This window comes from Anguilla rostrata, chromosome 6 (assembly GCF_018555375.3).
Source record: "Anguilla rostrata isolate EN2019 chromosome 6, ASM1855537v3, whole genome shotgun sequence".
NCBI classification, from domain to species: domain Eukaryota; kingdom Metazoa; phylum Chordata; class Actinopteri; order Anguilliformes; family Anguillidae; genus Anguilla; species Anguilla rostrata.
The window spans coordinates 14,530,067-14,551,491 of record NC_057938.1 but is presented as its reverse complement, the minus strand read 5'-3'; the positions used below and the strand labels follow the sequence as shown (position 1 = coordinate 14,551,491).

The window sequence follows — 21,425 nt, the reverse complement described above, 5'->3', positions numbered from 1 at the left end:
TGAGTTGTGTTTTCATGCTTCTACGGATAAATATGTACACTTTAGTAGCCCATGAACTCTTCTCTTTGGTTGTCACATTCCATCAAAATTATTGTTCACATTCATGATTCATAGCCTACTATGAACAGGTAAACAGTGTTGCTTAATACTATGCAGGGGCTTCTTAGTGGCGGAATAGTGTACTGACTACCCATAGCCCCAAGACAGGCATCAAAAGGCCTGTACTAAAAAGTTGGATTTAGACTAAAATTTTAAGGAAGGCCACAGAGACTGCATTGCACAGGACCTAGAATTTTGTGCTACACCCCTGATAGTATAATATAGAACAGTGGTTCCCAACCCCGGTCCTGTGGACCTGTGTATGCTGGTTTTTATTCTTATCACAATTGGAATCCAGAATTGTAACAAGCTATTATTTTTCTTAATTAGGTGCTTTTCATGTTTAGATGGATTATTTACCTTCTTAAACCATGAAGAATAAAAGTCCCATTTACACATTGTGCCTGTCGTGCTATATTGCAAACAATTACCAATGAAATGATGTAACTGATCAAATTAAAGATGGTAAATAATTGCTCTAAATATAAGCACTTAGTTAAGAAAAATTAGCAGCTTGTTAAATTTCACTGCAATTATGGAACGACAACCAGTATACAGAGGGGGTCCCCAGCCCAGGACTGAAGTTGGGAATATGAATTGTCACCACGTCTTATTCCGCATGGAGTACCGCTCTATCGCCGCAAGATGTCACCCATTCCATTTTACATTTAGATAGAACGCAGGCCTACAAAAATGGCGAAATATCTTCACGTGAGTTAGTTTAATCGAAAATGCATATTAATTCGTACTAGATCAGCCACACATAGCATAGCTACCTTCCAGGTTTTTTTTAATTTTTATTACGACACATGCTCAGAGACTTATACGCCACGAGCCGCATGATTGCGTGTCGAATGCCATGTGATAATCTACCTGGAAAACAAACCTGCGACATCAATTTAACAAAAACACTGCATTTTGATACAGTACAAAATTGGATAAATGATTAGGAGTGTAATTGTTATTTATCCTATTTAAACTATATATACGTGCTAGACTACATAAAATGTTGATGCTACAGGAACACCTTTTCAGTGGGCTAAATAACTTAGTAATTGGCAAACAAACAGGTGACCACGCAGCAGGACTATAGACTAGTGCACTAAGAATATGACAACTAGAAACACCCAGTTAGCTGGCTAGCTAATTGTGTAGTGGCCAACGATGACACAGCTGTTTGCGTTTCTACATTGCTAATAAAAAATTGCATTAATTTGTAAAAACCAACAAGGGCATTGATGATACCACACATGTAAGCTGCCTCTATAAGCGGGCTTGTAGAAAGAAGAAAAGAATGTCGCTCTCAAGCCTGGACACTCCCTTGATTAACGGTAAATGCAGTTGGGTGATGCGAGTTTGAGTTTACAGACATCGACCTCCCGCAAACGCATTTAGTCTTGACATTATAGCCGCAAACGACACGAAGCAATGACACCGTTGCCGCCGCAGTTTGGGTATTTGCGCGGATTGACAAGGTAGAAGGCACTCCCGAAGACAGCTTGGCCGAGCTGGGGCCTTGGGTGTCCGTGCAAGATATGCGAGTTTGATTGGTAGATACTGGGGATCCGCTTCACAACCACTGACAACCGAGAGGCTGGGTGGAAGACATCGGGTGGGAGGAGACGGCAACGGGAGAAAAGAAGGCATTTGAGATTTTTATTTAAACATCCTAATAGAAATCCGAGACCTAACTTCTTCAAGCAGATACAACATAGGATCACATTCACAGTTAATGCATTTGTAGAAGAACAGGTGAGGTGTTATTTTGATTTACGGCTTGTATATGTTAATGATGCTAGCTAGCATGCAGCGCTAACGTGCTGTTGTTGATGCACATTTTTAGCTTTTCTTCCTTTTTCTTCTCATGATCCGTGATGTCACTGCGAGCATATGTGGTGTGTGTAGAGTTATTGACTGACTAACAGGATTTACGACAAAATGCATATTATTATAGTGATTCGTTTGATAAAGTTGGTGCTTGTATGGATTCAACACTGTAGCTAACGGTACAGTGTGGAATGGGGAGTGAGCATGCTACTCTGACAGTGCTGGCGGCCGGTAATCAGTAATCAAGAAGCTTGCTTGTAACGTTAGCTGGTTAGATACAGTACCTAGAAAGCAATCGTTAATGGGTAACACTGTCTCAGACTGAATCAATCTAAAATTAGCCTGATAAATTATAACAACTATTTCTGTTTTGCCTGATCTAACGGCACCGCACTAACGTTAACTATCGATGTTTTATGCGATATTTAACTAAACATGGACATTCCTGGGCATATACCATAGCAGCCCAAAAATCGTCATGGCCGATTAATGCCCTGTTTTTATGCATTAATTAGCTTGTTTTGTACAGGTTTGTAAGTAATGTAGCTAACGTTTGTGTATCCAAGGGTACTGTTGACAGACAACTTGCCCGCATGGTTGCTGTGCTTTGTAAATAACGCTACCACAGATTCAGCAAAGCAGGACAATTGTCATCTAACCACAGCATTTTCAATTTTGGTGCTTTAATTGTAAACCAGTGGTTCCCATCCTCGGTCCAGGGGGACTATTAGGTCGTTGAACACGTGCTTAATACATGCAGGTGTGGCTCGCTATAATTTGCATTGTTTTTGAATTCTTCATTATCTACCGAGTGGTTAGTTTTAGTGTTCACGCTTTTCCTATTTTTTTTTTTTCCTAGGAACCTATTGATTCATTTAAATTTTTAAGCTGATTAGTTAAATGATTTAGTTACCTGTTTTAGTGAAATTGTTTACAGTATAACACAATAAGCACAATGTGAATTGTGAACATAAACCTCAGGTATAAAGCTCTAGACCACAGAACTGCATTACAACTGGAACTGCTATCCAAAGTTGTGCATGGCATGTAGGCCTATAGCTATTTCTGACAAAATGTGCTTAAGAGGGTGAATACATCCATCTGAAAAATTAACAGCTTGTTAAAATTCTGGGATTGCAGTTGTGGTCGGAACGAAAACCAGCATACGCCGTGGTCCCCCAGGACCGAGGTTGTGAAACACTGTTCTAAACAATCCATCTGAAACAAACAATGTTAGGATCCGGAAAAAAACAGCCTAAAAGTAAGAAAGCGGTCATTTATTGTTGTTACTGACCTACTCAGATAAGGGACGTGGAGACACATTTTCTATTAAACATCATAAATTCAGCATTGTTACTCGTACCACGGAATTGTGAATAGATTCGGATTTTCCTTGTGACTGTCATTGTGTTTTTATTCTAAAAGCGTACCCATTGTTAAAATAATTCACGGGTAAATCTGAGTTGTTGTGTCACCACAGCAGCCTTGTGATTGCTGACCTCATTTACTGCCAGTATTTAACTTAAAAAAAAAAAAACTGAACTGGCAGTAGCCAGCTCTCTTAGTAAAATGCCATCTCCTTAAATTTGATAGAATGCATTCTGCAGTTTCGGAAGGGATACTAGCTGAGAGGGTTTTTAGAATCCCATTTGAAGTTAAATTGCTGCCAACATTCTAAAGGCCTGGTCCATTCTACTGGCTCTGTGTCAGGGCTCTGTAGCACAGCCATGGTAATGGTATCTTTCCTTTTATAAGGTCTGTTGGACATTCAGTGAGAGAGAGTTGTTTTAAATCCACAGTTCTAATTAGGCGTAGTCTGTGTTTTCATGGGCTCCGGTCTGAACATCACTGTATCCCGCTGTTTCCATAATTGATATTCAGTAAAACTCTTGGCCTTTTTTTAATGAATTTGGACAGTGGTGTTTGAGCTGTTGCTATCAAAAGCGAGGCTCCCCAGGCATTCCAAGTCCATGGCACACTGAATGATTGATGCTCTGTTTAATCTCTGTGAATGCCTACAGAAGGGTGGATTGCATGCTTTTTCCACTTGTAGGTGTTTTTCATGGTCTGTTTAAACCTTTCTTGTGATCCACCAATCGTGAGTCAACTTCCCAGTCCACAGTTGAGGAAGCACTGGTCTAAAATCAAGTTTGTTGGCTCTGTGGCTATTGACAGGTTGTTCATGTATGTAAGGGTCTCTCTCCGTCTCTTCAGTTCACCGTTCAAAGCTGACGCCATGACGGCCGAGGAGACCATCAACATCAAGGAGGTGGAGATCATCAAGGTGATCCTGGACTTCCTCCACTCCAGAAAGCTCCACATCAGCATGCTTGCCCTGGAGAAGGAGAGTGGGGTGATCAATGGCCTGTACTCGGATGACATGCTCTTTCTGAGGTACTGTTCGGCATCCCCTTTCTCTACCTCTGGGCCCCGTGCCCAACTGGGCTGGTCCTCCAGGGGCCCCTCTGAAGCTCCCCTCCCCTGACTGAAAGACACATTCAGAATGCTTTGAAATGCTTCAGGAGATGCTCTCACAAAGTGCCCATTCATGTTCCAAGCCTCTGAAATGCATGGCTGCCTATTATGTAAACAGATTTAAAGGCTGTTTTGCCTGTAGCAGCAATGCCTAATTAGCCCATTAGAACATGAAGCAGCAATTACCGGCAGAGGGTACATGGTTGATAAGAGAGAAAAGTTAGTTTTTTTGTTACCTTATTGCAGTGTACTAAAATCCGAAAAATGTTCTGAATTATCTGGCTGCAATCAAGAGACAATTTTTCATGAATTAATATTTTTTGGTTTGAATTCAAAATGTCTTGTTAATTCAGAAAGCTGGTTTCCTTGATACATTTCTGATAATACAGAATTATGAGTGGGGTGTGTGATAGGTTTTGTACCCTCCAAATGTAAACCTTTGATAAACCTTTGATAAGGGTGAACAAAAAAGACTGCATAAAAGGAATGAAACAAATACTGACCAACATTTTAATTCCCATGCATGTGGGAGTTATTCTGCTTTAGTAGTGATTCAATGGACAAAGCCAAAATAGCACTCTTGGCACTCTTGTGTGAAAATTGTCTTTAGAAGCTTTTGAAAACTATGTAGCATACATAAAAAAGAAATACTGTATTACAAGCCCTGTAGCATTTAATATTCAAACTGACAAGCTTCTTAGTCAGGTGCCATACTGTAGTAGGGAAGCACTTTGCAGCTCCATGTTACCCTATCTCTAGGCTCATAGACCCCATGTTTTTATTTCTCTGTTCAGGCAGTTGGTGCTGGATGGCCAATGGGATGAGGTGCTGCAGTTCATTCAGCCACTGGAGTGTATGGAAAAGTTTGACACGAGGCGGTACGTGGCATATGTGTTTAAACCAGGAAGGGGATTGGAGATTAGCTGCAGAGCTAAGGGGTTCCCTATGGTGATGCTTGTGTTCCTCCCTACAGGTTCCGCTATATTGTCTTGAAACAGAAGTTCCTGGAGGCTCTGTGCGTCAACAATGCCATGTCTGCTGAGGATGAGCCACAGCATGTGAGTTACAGATCCCCAACTCTCAGACCTGCTCACTTTATAAGCTGTCCTGCCATGGGTGTGACTGTTTGTGTATAAATGTGTATGTGCATGCATACACGTATGTGTGTGTGTGTACATCACTGTACTGAGACTCAGGTCACAATTACAACTGGACTTTCCAAAAGAGGGTGGAAGAATTGGACGGAAAGCAGTGTCTGAGCTTTCTGTGTTAAAGGCTCATAGTCCGTAGGAAGGGTTTAATGCTGAAGCGCCCCCTGTCTGCTGCCTTGTGCTCCACCACAGCTGGAGCTGACCATGCAGGAGGCGGTGAAATGCCTGCACACGCTGGAGGAGTTCTGCCCGTCCAAGGACGACTACAGCAAGCTGTGCCTGCTCCTGACGCTGCCCCGCCTCACCAACCACGCCGAGTTCAAGGACTGGAACCCGAGCACGGCGCGCGTGCACTGCTTCGAGGAGGCCTGCGGCATGGTGGCCGAGTTCATCCCGGCCGACCGCAAGCTGAGCGAGGCCGGCTTCAAGGCCAGCGGCAACCGGCTCTTCCAGCTGCTCATCAAGGGCGTGCTGTACGAGTGCTGCGTGGAGTTCTGCCAGAGCCGCGCCACGGGCGAGGAGATCACCGAGAGCGAGGTGCTGCTGGGCATCGACATGCTCTGCGGCAACGGCTGCGACGACCTGGACCTCAGCCTGCTGTCCTGGCTGCAGAACATGGCGCCCGGCCTCTTCTCCTGCGCCTTCGAGCAGAAGCTGCTCAACATCCACGTGGACCGGCTGGTGAAGCCGGCCAAGGCGGCGCACGCCGACCTGCTCACGCCGCTCATCAGCAAGCTGTCGCCGTACCCGTCCTCGCCGCTGCGCCGGCCCCAGTCCGCCGACGCCTACATGTCGCGCTCGCTCAACCCCGCCCTGGACGGCCTCTCCTACGGCCTCTCCGGCCAGGACAAGCGGGCGGCGGACGGCGTGGGCCGGACGTCGCCCATGTCGCACTCCTTCGCCAACTTCCAGTACCCCGGCGCGCCCAACCTGTCCCGCAGCCTGATGCTGGAGAGCAGCGGCTGCCACAGCATCTTCGAGGAGTCGCCAGAGAGGTAGGCCCCACGTTACTTATTTCCTCCTTCTCCATTGAATTTCCAGCGACTGGCCTGCATCGGGCATCTCTCCTTTGTATCTCTGGTACTTTGATATTTTATCCATATTGTTTAGAGCAGAGATAGCTAACCCTGGTCCTGGTTCTCTTTGTTAGACAACATTTAAGAGCAATTACATCAGTGTATTACACAGTTGACTTCACTTCATTTATTTGTTCTAAGCTTGTTGCTGATTTTTAATGTGTAGGGAAGTTTTTTGAGGCAAGTTAAAATTTACATTTTAAATGAGCACAAAGGTTCACTTTGCAGCTCACCGGTTGATTGAAGTTTATGCAGTATTTCTGTAGGCTGTAGGGATGGAAATGGCCCTCCTAATGCACTGCAGTTTGAAGTGGTCTACGTCTTATTACAAACAGATTTGTTCAGTGAGTGAAAGTCACCAGTAGTCTATTACACTAACCTGCTTCTGGTAAAACCTGGAAAACCTCAGACCGCTTTAGGGAGCACTATCACCATCCCTTTTTGTGCCGGTGCGATGGCTGGGGTTGCTGTGACTCCTGGGGCAGGCTTACAGAGCAGATGATCTGTGATGTTTCTGCAGATTTGTCCATATGGCCCTGCTGACCCCCGATAATCCAGTTATATGTGTAGTAATGAAGCGGCAGATTAACCCCTGAGCAGCGGGGAGTCATGTGGCACATGCATACAGCTGGCCAATGAGGATTCCCTGTGGATTTCACTGTATACTGCCATGAGGTCTACCGCCTGAGTTAGCAACATCTTTAGAGCACAAATGTGAAGTCATTCTGAATTGCTACTAAGTTAAGGTGTATTTTGTGGTTCTCATGGGAGATTGTTAAGAAGGCCAGCCAAGAGGTTTGGCGGGAGTGAACGCATTGAGCACGGAACGGCTTGAGCAGTAATTGAAGTTGGCGGCAGCAGGCGGTGTCTGCTTCAGGTTGTACTGAGGAGTTCTTTCATTCTAGTTCCAGGACCGAGACGCCGGTGGACCGAATGCTGGCCTCAGAGCGGCCCACCTCAGGCCCCGGCAGCGATGCTGTCTCTCCAGGCTCCGCGGAGAAGAACGAGGTAATTAACCAATCCAGTGCGCTTTAATTAAATGAACCCCCGGTGTGTTGTCACTTATTATGCTGTGTCGTGTCTATTCTTATCCGGGGTGCAATCATATTAGGTTGGTGCAGATTGTGCAGGAGCGAGGCCATCCAGTCAACAGTCCAGTGACAAGAAAATGACATTTATGATAGAAATAGGCTTTTTGAATTGAATTTTGTGTTCACCTCAACCTCAGTGGTGCCAGACCATGGTGTCGCCTTTTCTCTTTCACTTTTCTGCATATTTCTCTCTCCCTCCCTCTCTCTTTATTTATATAGCCTATTTTGTGCATTTTCAATCCGAGTCTTCCACTGTACTAAACATGGATTGCTCAGAGTTCCAGCGAGGAGCAGATAGATGTCACCTTGCTGTCTCAACGTATGCAACGTGAATGACTGCCCCTGACACCTGATTTGATGATGGTGGAAAGGGTGACATTGTGAAAACACTCGGGGTCAGGCGATCGGTTTAATATTTGCTGTAGAGCAAGTCTACCCCCTGCAATGAAAACCACGAATCAGTGCTCTTCTAATTTATCTCCCGGGTGTGATTGTTTGCCGGCGGTCTCAGCTGATTGCGCTGGCTTAGCTGTGAGGTGGCATTGTGGGAAAGGTCCGTTTGGTGATATACGGCAGTCCTGGGATGGCACGCGGAGGAGGGGAGGATTTATTGGCGTCCTGGGACGACGCTCTCTGCGTGTCCTCCAGAAGGCCTGGCTGTGGGCTGGTGCTGCGCCAATCTGATAGAGAGGAAACAGAGGACACCGGGCAGGACACAGAATGGAGGACAGCTGCCACCAGCCTGGCCCGAGTCAAAGGCTGGGGAAGATCAGTTTGCGCTGTGGGAATACGCTCCCCCTCTGCCAATCCCCGTCTGCTGGAAGTGTTCCTGCTTACGGCTGTGTCTCTGTCCTGATGGACTGCAGACATGTTCTGACCTGACTGCTAATGTGTCAGTAATGCTGTGGTGTGCGCTCTGTGTTCATAAATCTGAACTGCATTGAGTCGACTGGAGAGCATTGTGGGAATTCAATACCTGTCCGCAGCCTCGAAACCTTGACCGTAGAGGGACTTTTTTAAAGAAGTAAAACAGGACAGACTCTTCTAAAGGAGTATCTCCTTTAGATACTGATATTTGCTTTGTCATGATTGAGCTGAATGGATCAAATGCGGAGAAATGTTTCCACTGGTGCATTTAAATCTGGCACGATTGCCTCCACAGATTGCTGTGCACTGGAACCATTCCATATCATCACATTTCCGGCTGTGATTAGCTCTATGTGGGTGGCTGGGTGTCCTTCTAGTAGGGTGGGGGAGGAGGAAGACTCTCAGTTGTTAGTGAGGTGTGTATTGTCAGAGGAGATATCCACATGGATTTGGTAGCACTCCTGCACTTGTACACGTTTTATTGTGTGCAATTGAAAACAGGCACATTTCTAATAAAAGTGAGCCCTCTCAGCAAGTTTGTGGCATAGGTAACCTGCCATTATGTTTGGAATTGTTGACAATGTCTCACTGTCTTTTTCTAAGGTGAAGAGTGGCTCATCTTTAGGGTATCTGCAGTAAAATGCTTAGTCTTTGTAGGAGTACGAGAATGTAAAAAGGCCTGTTCTGAGAATCAGTCTTCAGATATTTCCTCAGCAATCCCAGCCTTAACAGCAGAAGGACTTAACCAGCTAAATTGTTGACATGTTATTTTGCCCATACTGCTTGGCGTATTTCAGTGGTCGTTCCCTGAAGCCCTTACCCAGGTCTGCAGCAGCAACACCTGCCCGGTGTTTCGAACACACAACCCTTCAACAGCAGCTATCGCAGGCTACACAATTTCATTTGGCTACCCAATTTTTTTGGCTTGCCCCCCTCAGTTGCGGGACTCGGCAGAGCAGTTCCAGGAGTATTACCGCCAGCGGATGCGTGTCCAGCAGCATCTGGAGCAGAAGGAACAGCAGAGACAGCTCTACCAGCAGATGCTCCTGGAGGGAGGAGTCAACCAGCCTGTGGAGTCGGACGTCCAGCAGAACCTGACTGAGAAGTTCCTCAACAGGTCAGCTACTGACATGAGTGGAGATAGTACATCTACCTCCATCTCTAATTATTTTGCAGACACTGCAACACTGAAATGTCCCCAACTAATTTCCTGTTACCCCTTGTTGGGTGGAGTTACCATGTGCTCCTATATTATGGGCTATCATATTGGGTGCTGTCATTCGATGACTTGTTTAAACCATTCAAGACTTCTCTCTCTGCAAAAAAAATATGGTTTAAATTAGTGACTGACAACTCCACCCATTTTAGCGTTCTTGTGAATGAGATGAGTCTATCCAGGCGGAATGGTGTCTAGAACGCAGTATCTATTTTTTCCCCCTGCATTAGCCTCTTTTTTTCGGTAAAAAACACAGAATCCTGCATTTATGTGAGTACTGTGGAGTGTGCCTGCTTTTGCTGTAGTTCTCTCAATGCGAGATTTGGGTGGCCTAGAAATAACTAGAAAGGCACAACTGGCATCTGAAACCGGGGATAAGTTTGGGATTTTCCATCTCTCTGAAATTCAGAGGAACAGGACGTACAGTACTTATACTGGGTTTGTGCTTTTTTGGAATGGGGAGAGGGACAGCAGGGCCGTCCCAGTGCAATGCAGTAATGCTAATGATGTCATCAAGGCCCAACCCCAATAAATTATGCAAGAGGGGAAGGATCTGAGGTTCTTTTGTTGTGTCTAGATTTTTGAAAATGGCTTGGAGGAAAGTGGAAGAAAGTGTTGTTTACTTTACACAGACAGGATTTGGAAAACTCTTGACGGAAAAGGAGTCATTTACATTGATCCGCCTCGTGGGACAGGGGCGAGAGTACAATTTGTCCTCAAAGGCGAGGGTGATGAGGTTTCTGTGCGTAGTCCCATCTGAATTCAGGAGAGGCCCACAGGGGAACTCCCTTTGATGTGGGGGAGGGGACCCCGCTGCAGCCTTTGGTGGGGCAGAACTCCAGATGGTGCGGGCTGCATTTTGGGGAGAACGGGGGGGAGGGGACACGGTACACAATGCTGCTCCACCCTGTCCCTCTGAGCTGGGAGACAAGCACAGTCTGCCAGCTGCCCTCACCTGCTCTGAGCCACTTCAAAGGCCTTTGTTTCTTAAGGCTTGTATCACAGAGACAGCCTTGTGATTGTCATTTTACATGTACAAGCACCAAAATGGAGCTTATGAAAGAAAAAGCAATATGTCAAAGGTCAGAGGTCACCTATCAGTCTTATTTTAGTGCTCTGACAGTTGCTAACAAAGATCCGCAAATCATGGTAATTTTTGCAATGGCTGTTTTGTCCTGTTCCTTCAGGCTGGTGTGCCTTAATTATTCTTAATTGATTAAGCCCCAGTTTTCCCCAAAGTAATGGGTTAATTAGCCATTCACTTTTACGCCAACCTAATGCATTTGGCCAAAGTACAGCAAATTATGATTTTGTGACCGCATTGCACTCATTCATTCTTCTAGAGGAATTAATTGAACCAAGATAGTTTTTTTTTTTTTTTTTTAGGAAATTAGTAGATGGTGTGCTGAAATAATTCTATAATTATGAGTTCTGAGCAAAGGCAGACATTATCCTGGCTCTCCAGGAACTAAGTTGACACCCCGCTGTAGGTGTTGACAGTGTGCTAATTAAATAGACATGGGGTGAGTTCATTTACATTTAATGCAGATTTTAGAGGATATGAATTGACAGATTGTATGCTGAGACTATGCTGAAACTCATCGGAGGGATTTAGGTGCTAACACGGTGCTGAGGGGTGTTAGTGCTAACACTGTGCTGATAGATGTTACTGCTAACACTGTGCTGAGGGACATTAGTGCTAACACTGTGCTGTGCACTTGTCTTCAGGTCCATTCAGAAGCTGGAGGAGCTGAATGTGGGAATGGACAGCCTGGGGGAGGAGGTACTTTCCCTGAGCCAGCAGTGCAACGGGACGGCGGAAGGCACGGGAACGGACCCCGGCACCAACATCACCCTCGCACCTGAGCCCGGCAAGCCGCCAGACGCCACCGACGTGCTCAGCAGCACCCCCCAGAGGGGCGAGGCACAAGGGCTGCCCGCGCTGGAGGAGTCTGTGATCCAGACCCCTAAGAGGTGAGCAGATTCATGCTCGCACCCTTACCATCACAACTCATAAGCCCCAGGGCCTGGTCATTAATAACAATACAATAATAAGACTCATAAATGGATTGCATTTATATTTTATATTGCACCTTTCTGGATCACAAAACACTTTACAACGAATGCTACAATGGTCACCTCAACCACCACTAATGTGTAGCGCTTCATCTGGGTGACGCATGTGGTTGTTTTCATACACCAGAGGAGAGTAACACTGTAGCTGTGTGTCTTGTCTGTTTGCCCAGCGTGCAGAAGCCCAGAGCGGGCCAGCCCTCCGGCGCGGAAGACTCTGGGTACTCTCCAACACGATGCAAGGGCCCGGAGGTAAGCCCCAGCAACATCGCTGCCCTCAGAAAGGCAGTCTGGGAATGAGTGTGAGAGGCTAATTCATTAAATTAAATTAGCCTGCTTCAGCCGAAGCCCTCCAGTTCCAGAATTGTCTGGTGACGAAGGAGGCTAGTATTCAGTATTATTGCAGTGCACTTCGTCTTTATCTGCGAGTAACATATTTAAAAAAGGGTTCGGTTTTTTATTTATTTCTTGTTCATTGAATTTGTTACACAACATTATGTCTTTAGTGATTTCCAAAATCACAAAAAAAAATGGCCAGAAGGAATGAAAACATACAGTTCCCTTTTAATTTAGTTCTCAAGAGTGATGGACAAAACGTGCATTGTGTTTGGATTGAATAGATGCTGCTTAAAGACTCAGTCAGCACTTAGTCTATACAAATAACCTACAGTGGCTGTATGTTGATTTTCTATCTTACGTTTTCTGGGGTGTTAAACATGGCATGTTGATCCTTTACCAATTGTGAGTAAAACTGGGATTTCTTGCGAGTTCTCCCTGGCAGATTAGTGTTTTTATTTACCAGCCTTTATAAGCTGCTTGGCATGTTCCTCCAGCACGGTACCTCAGCCCTGCTGCGGAGAACTCTCTGTCACCCTGGGCTTATATCATAATCTCCTGTGTGCGTTTTAACTCTTGACTTTCTAATGGATTGGAGTCAAAGCAATAAGTATGTGTTCATGTGAGGGGATTTGAGTGTGTTTTTTTACTTTCCCAAGACTACTTCTTCGGATCAAGTGTGTTGATTCAAATATTCATATTGCACTTGTCGTTTCAGCTAGCCGGATTATACATTTCTCTATGTATACATCTATACATTAGTATGTATCAGACAATTTGAAATAGGCAATCATTTTGCTCTGTAATGTATGATGCTAAGCAACATAATTCAGTTGGGATGTTAAGCCAAAGCTATGGTTCACTTTGTGGCATTTATCCTCTGTGTTTGGAACAGGGTGAAAAATCCAAGGCTCACTTTGTGGCAGTGAATACTCTGGAGGACACCCAAGCTGTGCGCGCTGTGGCCTTCCACCCCACGGGGGCGCTGTATGCCGTGGGCTCCAACTCCAAAACGCTGCGGGTTTGCGCCTACCCCGATGTCCTTGACACAAGGTGCGCATCTTAGGTCTAAAGCTAAACTGTGTGGTACACTACAAGTTTTGGGGAAAGGATATGAGGTGAAAATAACTGGAAATATGTAGCAGACTGAGCAAGTCTTGGTTTTACTGCAAACAGTTTTGTGCACCAGCATTCTTCTAGTAATAACTGGGCCGGGTCAAGGTGTAATGCATTTGAGAGCATAATTTCCGTGCTTGATTATTCACCATCAGTGTTAGTGGTGTGATAGTACTCTATTCTATTATGACATCAGTGAAAGTGTTGCACTAGTGCTGGTGCTGTGGTGCCGTGACGTGGCATTTCCTGGTGTTTGTCTCTCCAGCGGTTCGGGCGCCTCCAAGCAGCCAGTAGTGCGCTTCAAGAGGAACAAGCACCACAAGGGCTCCATCTACTGCGTGGCCTGGAGCCCCTGCGGCCAGCTGCTGGCCACTGGCTCCAATGACAAATTTGTCAAGGTGCTGCCATTCAACGCTGAGTCCTGCAACGCTACAGGTGAGGGGGTCACTGAGTGAACATGGACAGGGCTTGGGGTACAGGTTGTTCCATGGGGCATGGGATATTCCACCCCCAGCAGTCCCACTCCTTATCCAACAGTTGTTGTGCAGAGTTGGGCTGGTATGACACTTGAGTTGTGGTTGGTGGAATGCGACCATTATTGTAGTTTCAATATAGTAACTTGTTTGCAACGTACCTTTTTAAAGCGCAGTTTTGAAATTCAGGGTTTAGATATTAACAGGTGTAATTTATTTTGTAGAAAACTTGAAACTCTCTTAGACTTATGTTAACCACAGAGCATATTTTCTTCAGAAATCAAAATCCTCATAGGAAAAAAACATTGAAAATCTGCCAAGGGAACCCATGGCTCAAAATGCTAACACACTCTGGGTTTTAGGACTACGAACTGTAATACTATTGAATGGTGCTGTTATTTGCCATGAGTGTTTGTGTATACATTAAGTATGAATTGCACTTTCCTGCTATTAAGATTGAAGATGTGACCCCCCTACTCTAAAAGTAAACCCACACAGGCTGATGGCTCTGAGCTACAGGTCAGGTCTGGTTCTGGGATGGGTGTTGCGGTTGTTTTTCAGGCGTTTCGGTGTCTCTGGTTCGCAGGCCCGGACCTGGAGTTCAGCATGCACGACGGCACCATCCGGGACCTGGCCTTCATGGAGGGCCCAGAGTGCGGGGGCTCCATCCTGATCAGCGCCGGCGCGGGGGACTGCAACATCTACACCACCGACTGCCAGAGGGGCCAGGGCCTGCACGCGCTCAGTGGGCACACTGGTACGACACCACCTCCTCAACCCCAAAAATGTCTTGCACATGCTCATTTTGCTCATTTCAAATTTGTTTCCAGAGCTGCCATTTCTATTGCTCTGAAAGTTTCTCCCCAGATGAGGCCATCTGCCAACTGAATAAATAAATAAGTGAACAATCTGTACATATAATGAACATGTACATTAGTTAAATAAAAGTGAATGACTGAATGAAAGAGTGATTACATGCATGCATGTGTGCATGTTTGTATGTATGTATTCATGAATTATTGTCTGATGATCAGGAGGTATGTTTGCGGTAATGTCTGAGTCTGTGTTGATTCCCAGGACACATCTTGTCCCTGTTTACCTGGGGTGGCTGGATGATCGCGTCGGGCTCCCAGGACAAGACGGTGCGCTTCTGGGACTTGCGCGTTCCCAGCTGTGTGAGGGTGGTGGGGACAGCCTTCCATGGGTCAGGTAAGTCTGTGCCTCCACACAGAGACCATTCTGCAGCTGTAATGATTTTATCAATCCACTAGGTGTCACCACATGACCTACGGTGTGGTTTTTTCAGCCCGATAACAAACTTAAGCAGTGCTAGATTTTAGTTGGGTACCTGTGTTTCAGCAGCTAAGGGGGACTGAAAACTCATCCTTAATATTATGATTTGTCCATAATATTGTGATCATTTTAATTATTAATATTCTGCCAAATACATGTTATATATAAATATATAGCTGAAGTATGCAACACTTGTCCTGCTGGATTTTGTTTTCACCTTAAAATCAATCAGCAGTTTAGACCACTTAGAAAGTGAAACCACTTAGAAACTAGGTGAGCTGCTTTAATTGATCAATTAAGAACTGACTAACAACAAACCAGCACTCTGTGGCTCCCCAGGACCAAGATTGCAGAACTATAACTATGGTATATGATGTGTACATAGCAATGTATTGATGGTGTGTTAAATAGCTCCTGCACATTGACTATTTTGTAGTGTAGTAATTTGAGGGGATCATGGGGTGATAAAGTTTAGGAACCCTTGATAATGAGTATGTGTCTGTGGTCTGGCAGGCTGGTAATATGGAAGTATTTTTGTGTGGTCTGACAGGTAGCCCTGTGGCGTCGGTAGCGGTGGACCCTAGCGGCAGGCTGCTGGCTACAGGGCAGGAGGACTGCGGCTGCATGCTGTACGACATCAGAGGGGGCCGGATGGTCCAGACGTACCGCCCCCACACCAGCGACGTGCGCTCGGTCCGCTTCTCCCCCGGCGCTCACTACCTGCTCACCGGCTCCTACGACACGAAGGTTATGATCACTGACCTGCAAGGTAGGACTAAGTGATGCGATGCATGCTTAAAGACTGATATTAGTTATCAAAGGAAGTTGGGCGCTAATACCCAAAAACTGTCAAAGCACGGCTAATTTTCAGAGACTGTAAACATACAAACAGACTAAGATTTATGGATTATTGAAAGAATGAACTAAGGCCTCATCCACATCCATGGATGTACCGATTGACGCATGCACTCAACGATGTGTCATTGCGGAAGGACGTAAAGTGGCCTTTTGCTTAATCCATCCTCTGTGTTTTCCCTCTGTGAAGCTATTTCTGGTCAATGGCTGTTCCAATGTAAACACCCTGACAGTATTATTCAAATAACAAATAAATGTCGCTTCTTTGGATTTGAGCAGCATCTAAATTTCAGATTTTAGGGATGTTAGGTATTCAGAAATGTAACACGGTAATAATTATACAGTATTTTTACCATTTCTGTTTACACATGATGACATACTGTAGAGATGAAGAATCGTGCTCTTGTGTTTTCCCAACAGTGCATGCACATTGGTATTTTACGCCCTCTGCTGCTTAAGTGTGGTGAATTTTTCCGGTTCGTCCTGATGTTTTACAGTACGTTATCTCATCGGAAAACACCCTTGCCTGAGGCGAGTTATGCTTTTACACCGTGCGTTTGGTAATCCGGTATTTCAGACGTAGATTTTCAGTTTTGGGCGCAGTCGCGTAGCTCAGGGCCACAACGGAAATTTCCCGCCGGGGATGTGATCGTAGGCCGGACTCCCTAACCTGCTGCCCCGCGTCCGCGTCGTTCCCACAGGGGACCTGACGAAGCAGCTGCCCCTGACGGTGGTGGGGGAGCACGGCGACAAGGTGATCCAGTGCAGGTGGCACACGCAGGACCTCTCCTTCCTGTCCTCCTCCGCCGACAGGACCGTCATTCTCTGGACCCACTGCCCGTAGGAAGAGCTGGAGATAAAAGCACAAAGGCCCGTTTCCGAACACCCTCCTCCCCCTCCCTTCCGAGACTCTGCTCCTCGTCTGCCAGGACGAACCAGAAGGCCTCGTTCGTTACAGAAAACACGCCCCATTTCCTCTGTAGGGCTGGAACCAGGCTGGCTTGGTTAGGTCACATTCCGGGCGGTTTCCTGTTATCTTTTGTTTTAAGATTTTTTTTGTCTCAACTAGGGTTGGGTGTCATTTGTATGTTATCGATTCCGATTCTGATTCCGATTCCGCTTATTGAATCCTGGTTCCGATTTTTGTGGAAGAAACCAAAATGTTTCAAAAACTACCTTTATTCTTTCCAGATTTCATCCGCTACAAAACAAAAACAATAATAATACCAAAATTTAAAATAAAGAATAAAAGTTTCCCTATCAGGAGCTCCAGGGGATGAACTGTAGGAGGCATGACACTGCTCTGTGAACTCTAAGTATTTAAGATAAACTTAAATATCGTGCCCTATTTGCCATATAAAAGTTGGAGTTGGATGTATGTTGTATATTACTTGAGTGCAAGGCGCTACTAGCACTAACGGAATTTAGGATGTTGTGACTGGGACTGGGGATGTCGAAAACATTGCAACGCTACACCATGTTGCAGTAAATGTTTTTTTTAAAAATACTGGAGGTGCTTCCTCCTTTACATGAAAAAAATTTATTGCAGTGATTTTTTATTTTGCTGTATGTGTATTGCTACTTTCTCTAGTGGAGCTTAGCCACACTTCAGAACATTTACTCCAGTTAGCCAGCTGCAGTAAACTGTAAACAACTGTCTACATTGCTCTGGTGATGTACGACATAACCAGGGATATCGACGTTTGAACTTCAGGTCCTGGCAGTTGACAAACTTTTTAATAGACTTTTTTATTGCTCAGTTAATTTAACTCATTTTGCAAACACAACTGAGAATATTCTTTCAGGATTCAATAAGCAAATTCGAAGCTCACACATTCGAAAGCATGCAAACTTCGGATATTGTCAAAATTGTATGCTTGCTTTTTATTATGATGAACGTATTTATCATACTTTTTTTGCCTCATTCAGTGGCAACTCACCAGTAATAATGAGTTTTTAATCACTAATTTCAATGCCTGCACGCATGCATGCTCAACAGTTGGCAGTTTATTGGAGCCATACACTTTAAGGTGATCAAGTGTATTCATGCCGATCAGCTAGCTAGTTGTTTTGCTGAAATTATAGTGCATGAAATTAACTGTCCTGTGGCTTTGTCAGCAATGAGAGCTAATATATTGGTTTATAGAGAATATATTATATGAATAATAATGAACAAAGCATTGAACTTAATTTCTTTATGCTTTGTGCTTCCTTAGGTACTCTTGCTCTTGGGATAGCAAGAGAGGCTGCAGCTATGTGAGGCGAGGTAGCACAGGTCTGTTATGTGCTACCCTGTTATGTTTGTTATGTCCAAGTTCAGTCACAAGAAAAAAGTTAGCTACTCATTTAAACTTTAAAGTCACTGACCTTTTTTGTTAGCTCAGTAGTTGTCCTTTTCAGATTAAGTGTCTGCCAGTGGGCTCCAGTGAAAAAGACTGGAGGGCTCTTCTCAAAAGTTTGATGTGACTAGCTAGCTATCAGTTCTTAGCTGTTTCATTTGCTGGCGTTTATGGACTGTGGCAATACAGTTTTCCGACTTCCGTACCCAGAGCTCTATAGAACAGTATTAATCGCTAATTGGGTGCCTCTTGAAAAATAATTTAGGGTAATCAAAGCTTTTAGTAAAATAGCAAGCAACTGGTAGTAAGGTTGTTAGCACCATAAACTTAGAAAGGCAATAATTGTTACAGGCTGTGCTAGAAAGTCCTGTAGTGTAGTGGGGTAGTCTCAAAGAAACTTAAGGGGGCCTGGTCCACCCAGGCCCCTTTGTAGAACCAGACCTGGATGGCAGCATTAGGTGTGTCTACTACAGCAATAGGCAGTGCGATGGAAACTCCGTCTTGCTGTCACCTACCGACTCAGCCAACTTTTTTCCCAACTTCTGCCAGCCTGGTTCCAGTCACACAGTATAAAAGGGTATATGGACGTTGATGTGTCTCTATGCTTGTGCTGATGGCAGTGTAAAGTATTACTTTGCTGTGCTTTCAGTCATTCCTCAGGCATAACTGCTTCTTGTGACTCAGTATGGTCCTGTTGAAGATGTGCGTAGTGATTCCTCTGTCCTTATAGATGTGTGTACTTTTACAGGGAGAAAAAATCCCAACTTTTAACTGTTTACAGTTGTTTTGTCTTGCTGCGTTCCCGAAGTCATAGAGGAAGCACATGCTTGGGACGCACTCACCCAGGCACTGATACTGTTGACCATTCCAGTAGTTCACACACGACAGAACCCCCTCCCCCATTCTAGGATTTAAGCCTATCCCGTTGGAGCCAAAATGGGGGAGCGAGAAACAACAGTATGTTAGTTGTCAGGTGCCTTGACATATCAATTTGCATAGAAAGCTTTATCAACTCTTAATGAACTAGCTGGGCTTAGTTATAGCTGTACAGTGTCATTGAGATTATATTTTTGCACTGTGTGCGTGTTTTTAATTGTATTTTATTTTACAGTGAGAGTTATGCTGCTATCTTTTTTTTGTCCACTTAAAAGAGACCTGTGTAATGTTACCAACTATCCTGCATGGCTGCACGTGAGTGACAAGAATGCCGCGATCGGAATAACAAAATTGAAACATCAAGTACTGTTTCTGATGATGAGTCAGTCTAGCACTGCAAGTAGATGTAGGAAAATGAAAAACTGTCACAGCCTTTTGCAAATTCATAATATCTGATTTTAAACTTACTTACTAGCCTCCTCATACATATCTTTGTAAATAATTTAAAAAATGTATAAAGGAACACTTGTTTTAGTTATTTATGGTTAGATCAGTGTTTTGTTTTAAAGTTGCTTGCAAAATGGCAGCCTTTACTTGGCTTACCCTTTGAATGGCTTGCTTGTAAGTAAAAGACAAACCTAGAACTCACAAAAGGAACAAAATAAAATGGCAAATTTACTCATTTGTATGTAGAAAACTGGATAAAGAAGCGAACAGGTCGTCATTAAAGAAACGTAACATTCTACAACCTCTTCACTAATTCCATAATCTCTTCACAATATGCTTCCCAACTTGTCACTGAGTTCATGTTTACACTGCCAGACCTTAGATTCAGTGTATAAATAATGATGCCATCCATGCAGATGGATTTAATTAAGGCACAAAAAGGGAGCATTTAAAAAAAGACTACCTGCCTCATTGAACTATATTGAAAATGCATGCGTTTCTTTTAGGCCCAACGAAGCATTAGATATACAGTTGTTTGGCCAGTACATTTACTTTTTGCTACTTTCCCCCACCCCAATTTACTTTTGTACTTTGTCCATGGAACTGCCCCAATATCTTTTTCTCATGAAATTTAGATATGACAAATGGCACAATACCCCTGATATTGTTTTTTTTTTGCATAGATGTATTTATTTATTGTTACTAATGCTGCCAATGTCTATATTTTATGCAACAGCTGTCTGTGGAGTTAAGTAGCTTTTTCTGAACTGTGTTTAAAAATGGACAAAATGAATAGTTCTGAGTGTGTCTGCAGCGGTGTTGTAATAAAGGCCTTTCTGACACTTACTCATGTTGATGTTATTTTTGTCTTTTACGCTATTTTGCTCCTCCTTCGGAATAATCGATGTGGAATAATATATTCGTCTAATAATTTTTGATTGAACAATTTATCGTGGACAAATGAATTTGCAACCACGTGTTCAAAGGGGGCATAGTAACTGCAAATATTTAGCAAATGTTCATCATGCTTATGATTGGGTTAGTGTCGATTTCAAACATGAAACAAGTTAAACCTCGCTATGTTAACATTTTTATTAGCTAAGCAGGAACTACCGTTGCCTAGGAAAAACTTCCCAAGGCTCATATATTAAGGACATTTTAACTGAAATTTTTTTATTCATATTTATTCATAATCTACAAAAAAAGAAGAAAACCTCTACAATGAAATGTACTGTACAGTGGAAATGGCATGTAGGTGTGTGTGACAGGTTGCCTTTGCAGTTCACCATGAGAAAATAGAGGGCATCAGTGCAGGGCACTGGATTGAAACAGATTGAATGGATGGATAGTCCGGCAGGTGAGTGGATGAAGTACAAAGTAATATGGTCGTGAGCATGTCTTTTCACATATTCCTTAAGTGCAATAACTACTTATCCACAAACATTTCTTAGCATGGGGAAGGAGGTTAGTCACAATACAGCATGATCCTTGTGGCAAATTCCACAAGCTCTTGATTAATCCCTTCTTATTGACCCCTCCAAGTATGAACTAGAGCCCCATTTCACCATCTATATCTGTACACTGCTTGTTCCTTACCCTTCCTTTTGAAAATATTGCTTTTTTTCCAGGCGATTGCAGTTACAATAACAACCTTTCTCACCGAGCCGATGACACATACAGGGCCGGGCATCAGTTAGTTCCTGGTTGCTCTCCTCAAGGACCTGCCTATCGTACTTCAGATCCCAGTGCTTGTGACCATTGTGCTTTCTATCCGGGTAAGCCAGCCGCTCCCCGTGCCCTTTGCCCAGCGCAAAA

At 44.3% G+C, this 21,425-nt stretch overlaps 1 protein-coding gene across 1 annotated transcript; it reads left to right on the top strand.

Annotated features, from left to right (window-relative positions):
- Window positions 1-1,329: 1,329 nt before the first annotated feature.
- Window positions 1,330-20,456, top strand: LOC135256609 (WD repeat-containing protein 47-like). Its single transcript, XM_064338545.1, has 15 exons — window positions 1,330-1,851; window positions 4,141-4,320; window positions 5,196-5,279; window positions 5,375-5,459; window positions 5,745-6,547; window positions 7,534-7,636; window positions 9,525-9,703; window positions 11,531-11,776; window positions 12,049-12,127; window positions 13,107-13,264; window positions 13,593-13,762; window positions 14,387-14,557; window positions 14,878-15,009; window positions 15,644-15,862; window positions 16,650-20,456. The coding sequence occupies exons 2-15, from the start codon at window positions 4,163-4,165 to the stop codon at window positions 16,790-16,792; spliced, it is 2,730 nt and encodes a 909-aa protein (XP_064194615.1). The 5' UTR covers window positions 1,330-1,851; window positions 4,141-4,162; the 3' UTR covers window positions 16,793-20,456.
- The last annotated feature ends 969 nt before the right edge of the window (window positions 20,457-21,425 follow it).

Excerpts from the sequence above, each read along its gene's own strand:
- LOC135256609 (XM_064338545.1), top strand. The coding sequence starts at position 4,163 with ATGACGGCCGAGGAGACCATCAACATCAAGGAGGTGGAGATCATCAAG. Across the intron at positions 9,704-11,530 it reads ACTGAGAAGTTCCTCAACAG|GTCCATTCAGAAGCTGGAGG; the intron begins GTCAGCTACTGA and ends ACTTGTCTTCAG. Across the intron at positions 15,863-16,649 it reads TATGATCACTGACCTGCAAG|GGGACCTGACGAAGCAGCTG; the intron begins GTAGGACTAAGT and ends TCGTTCCCACAG.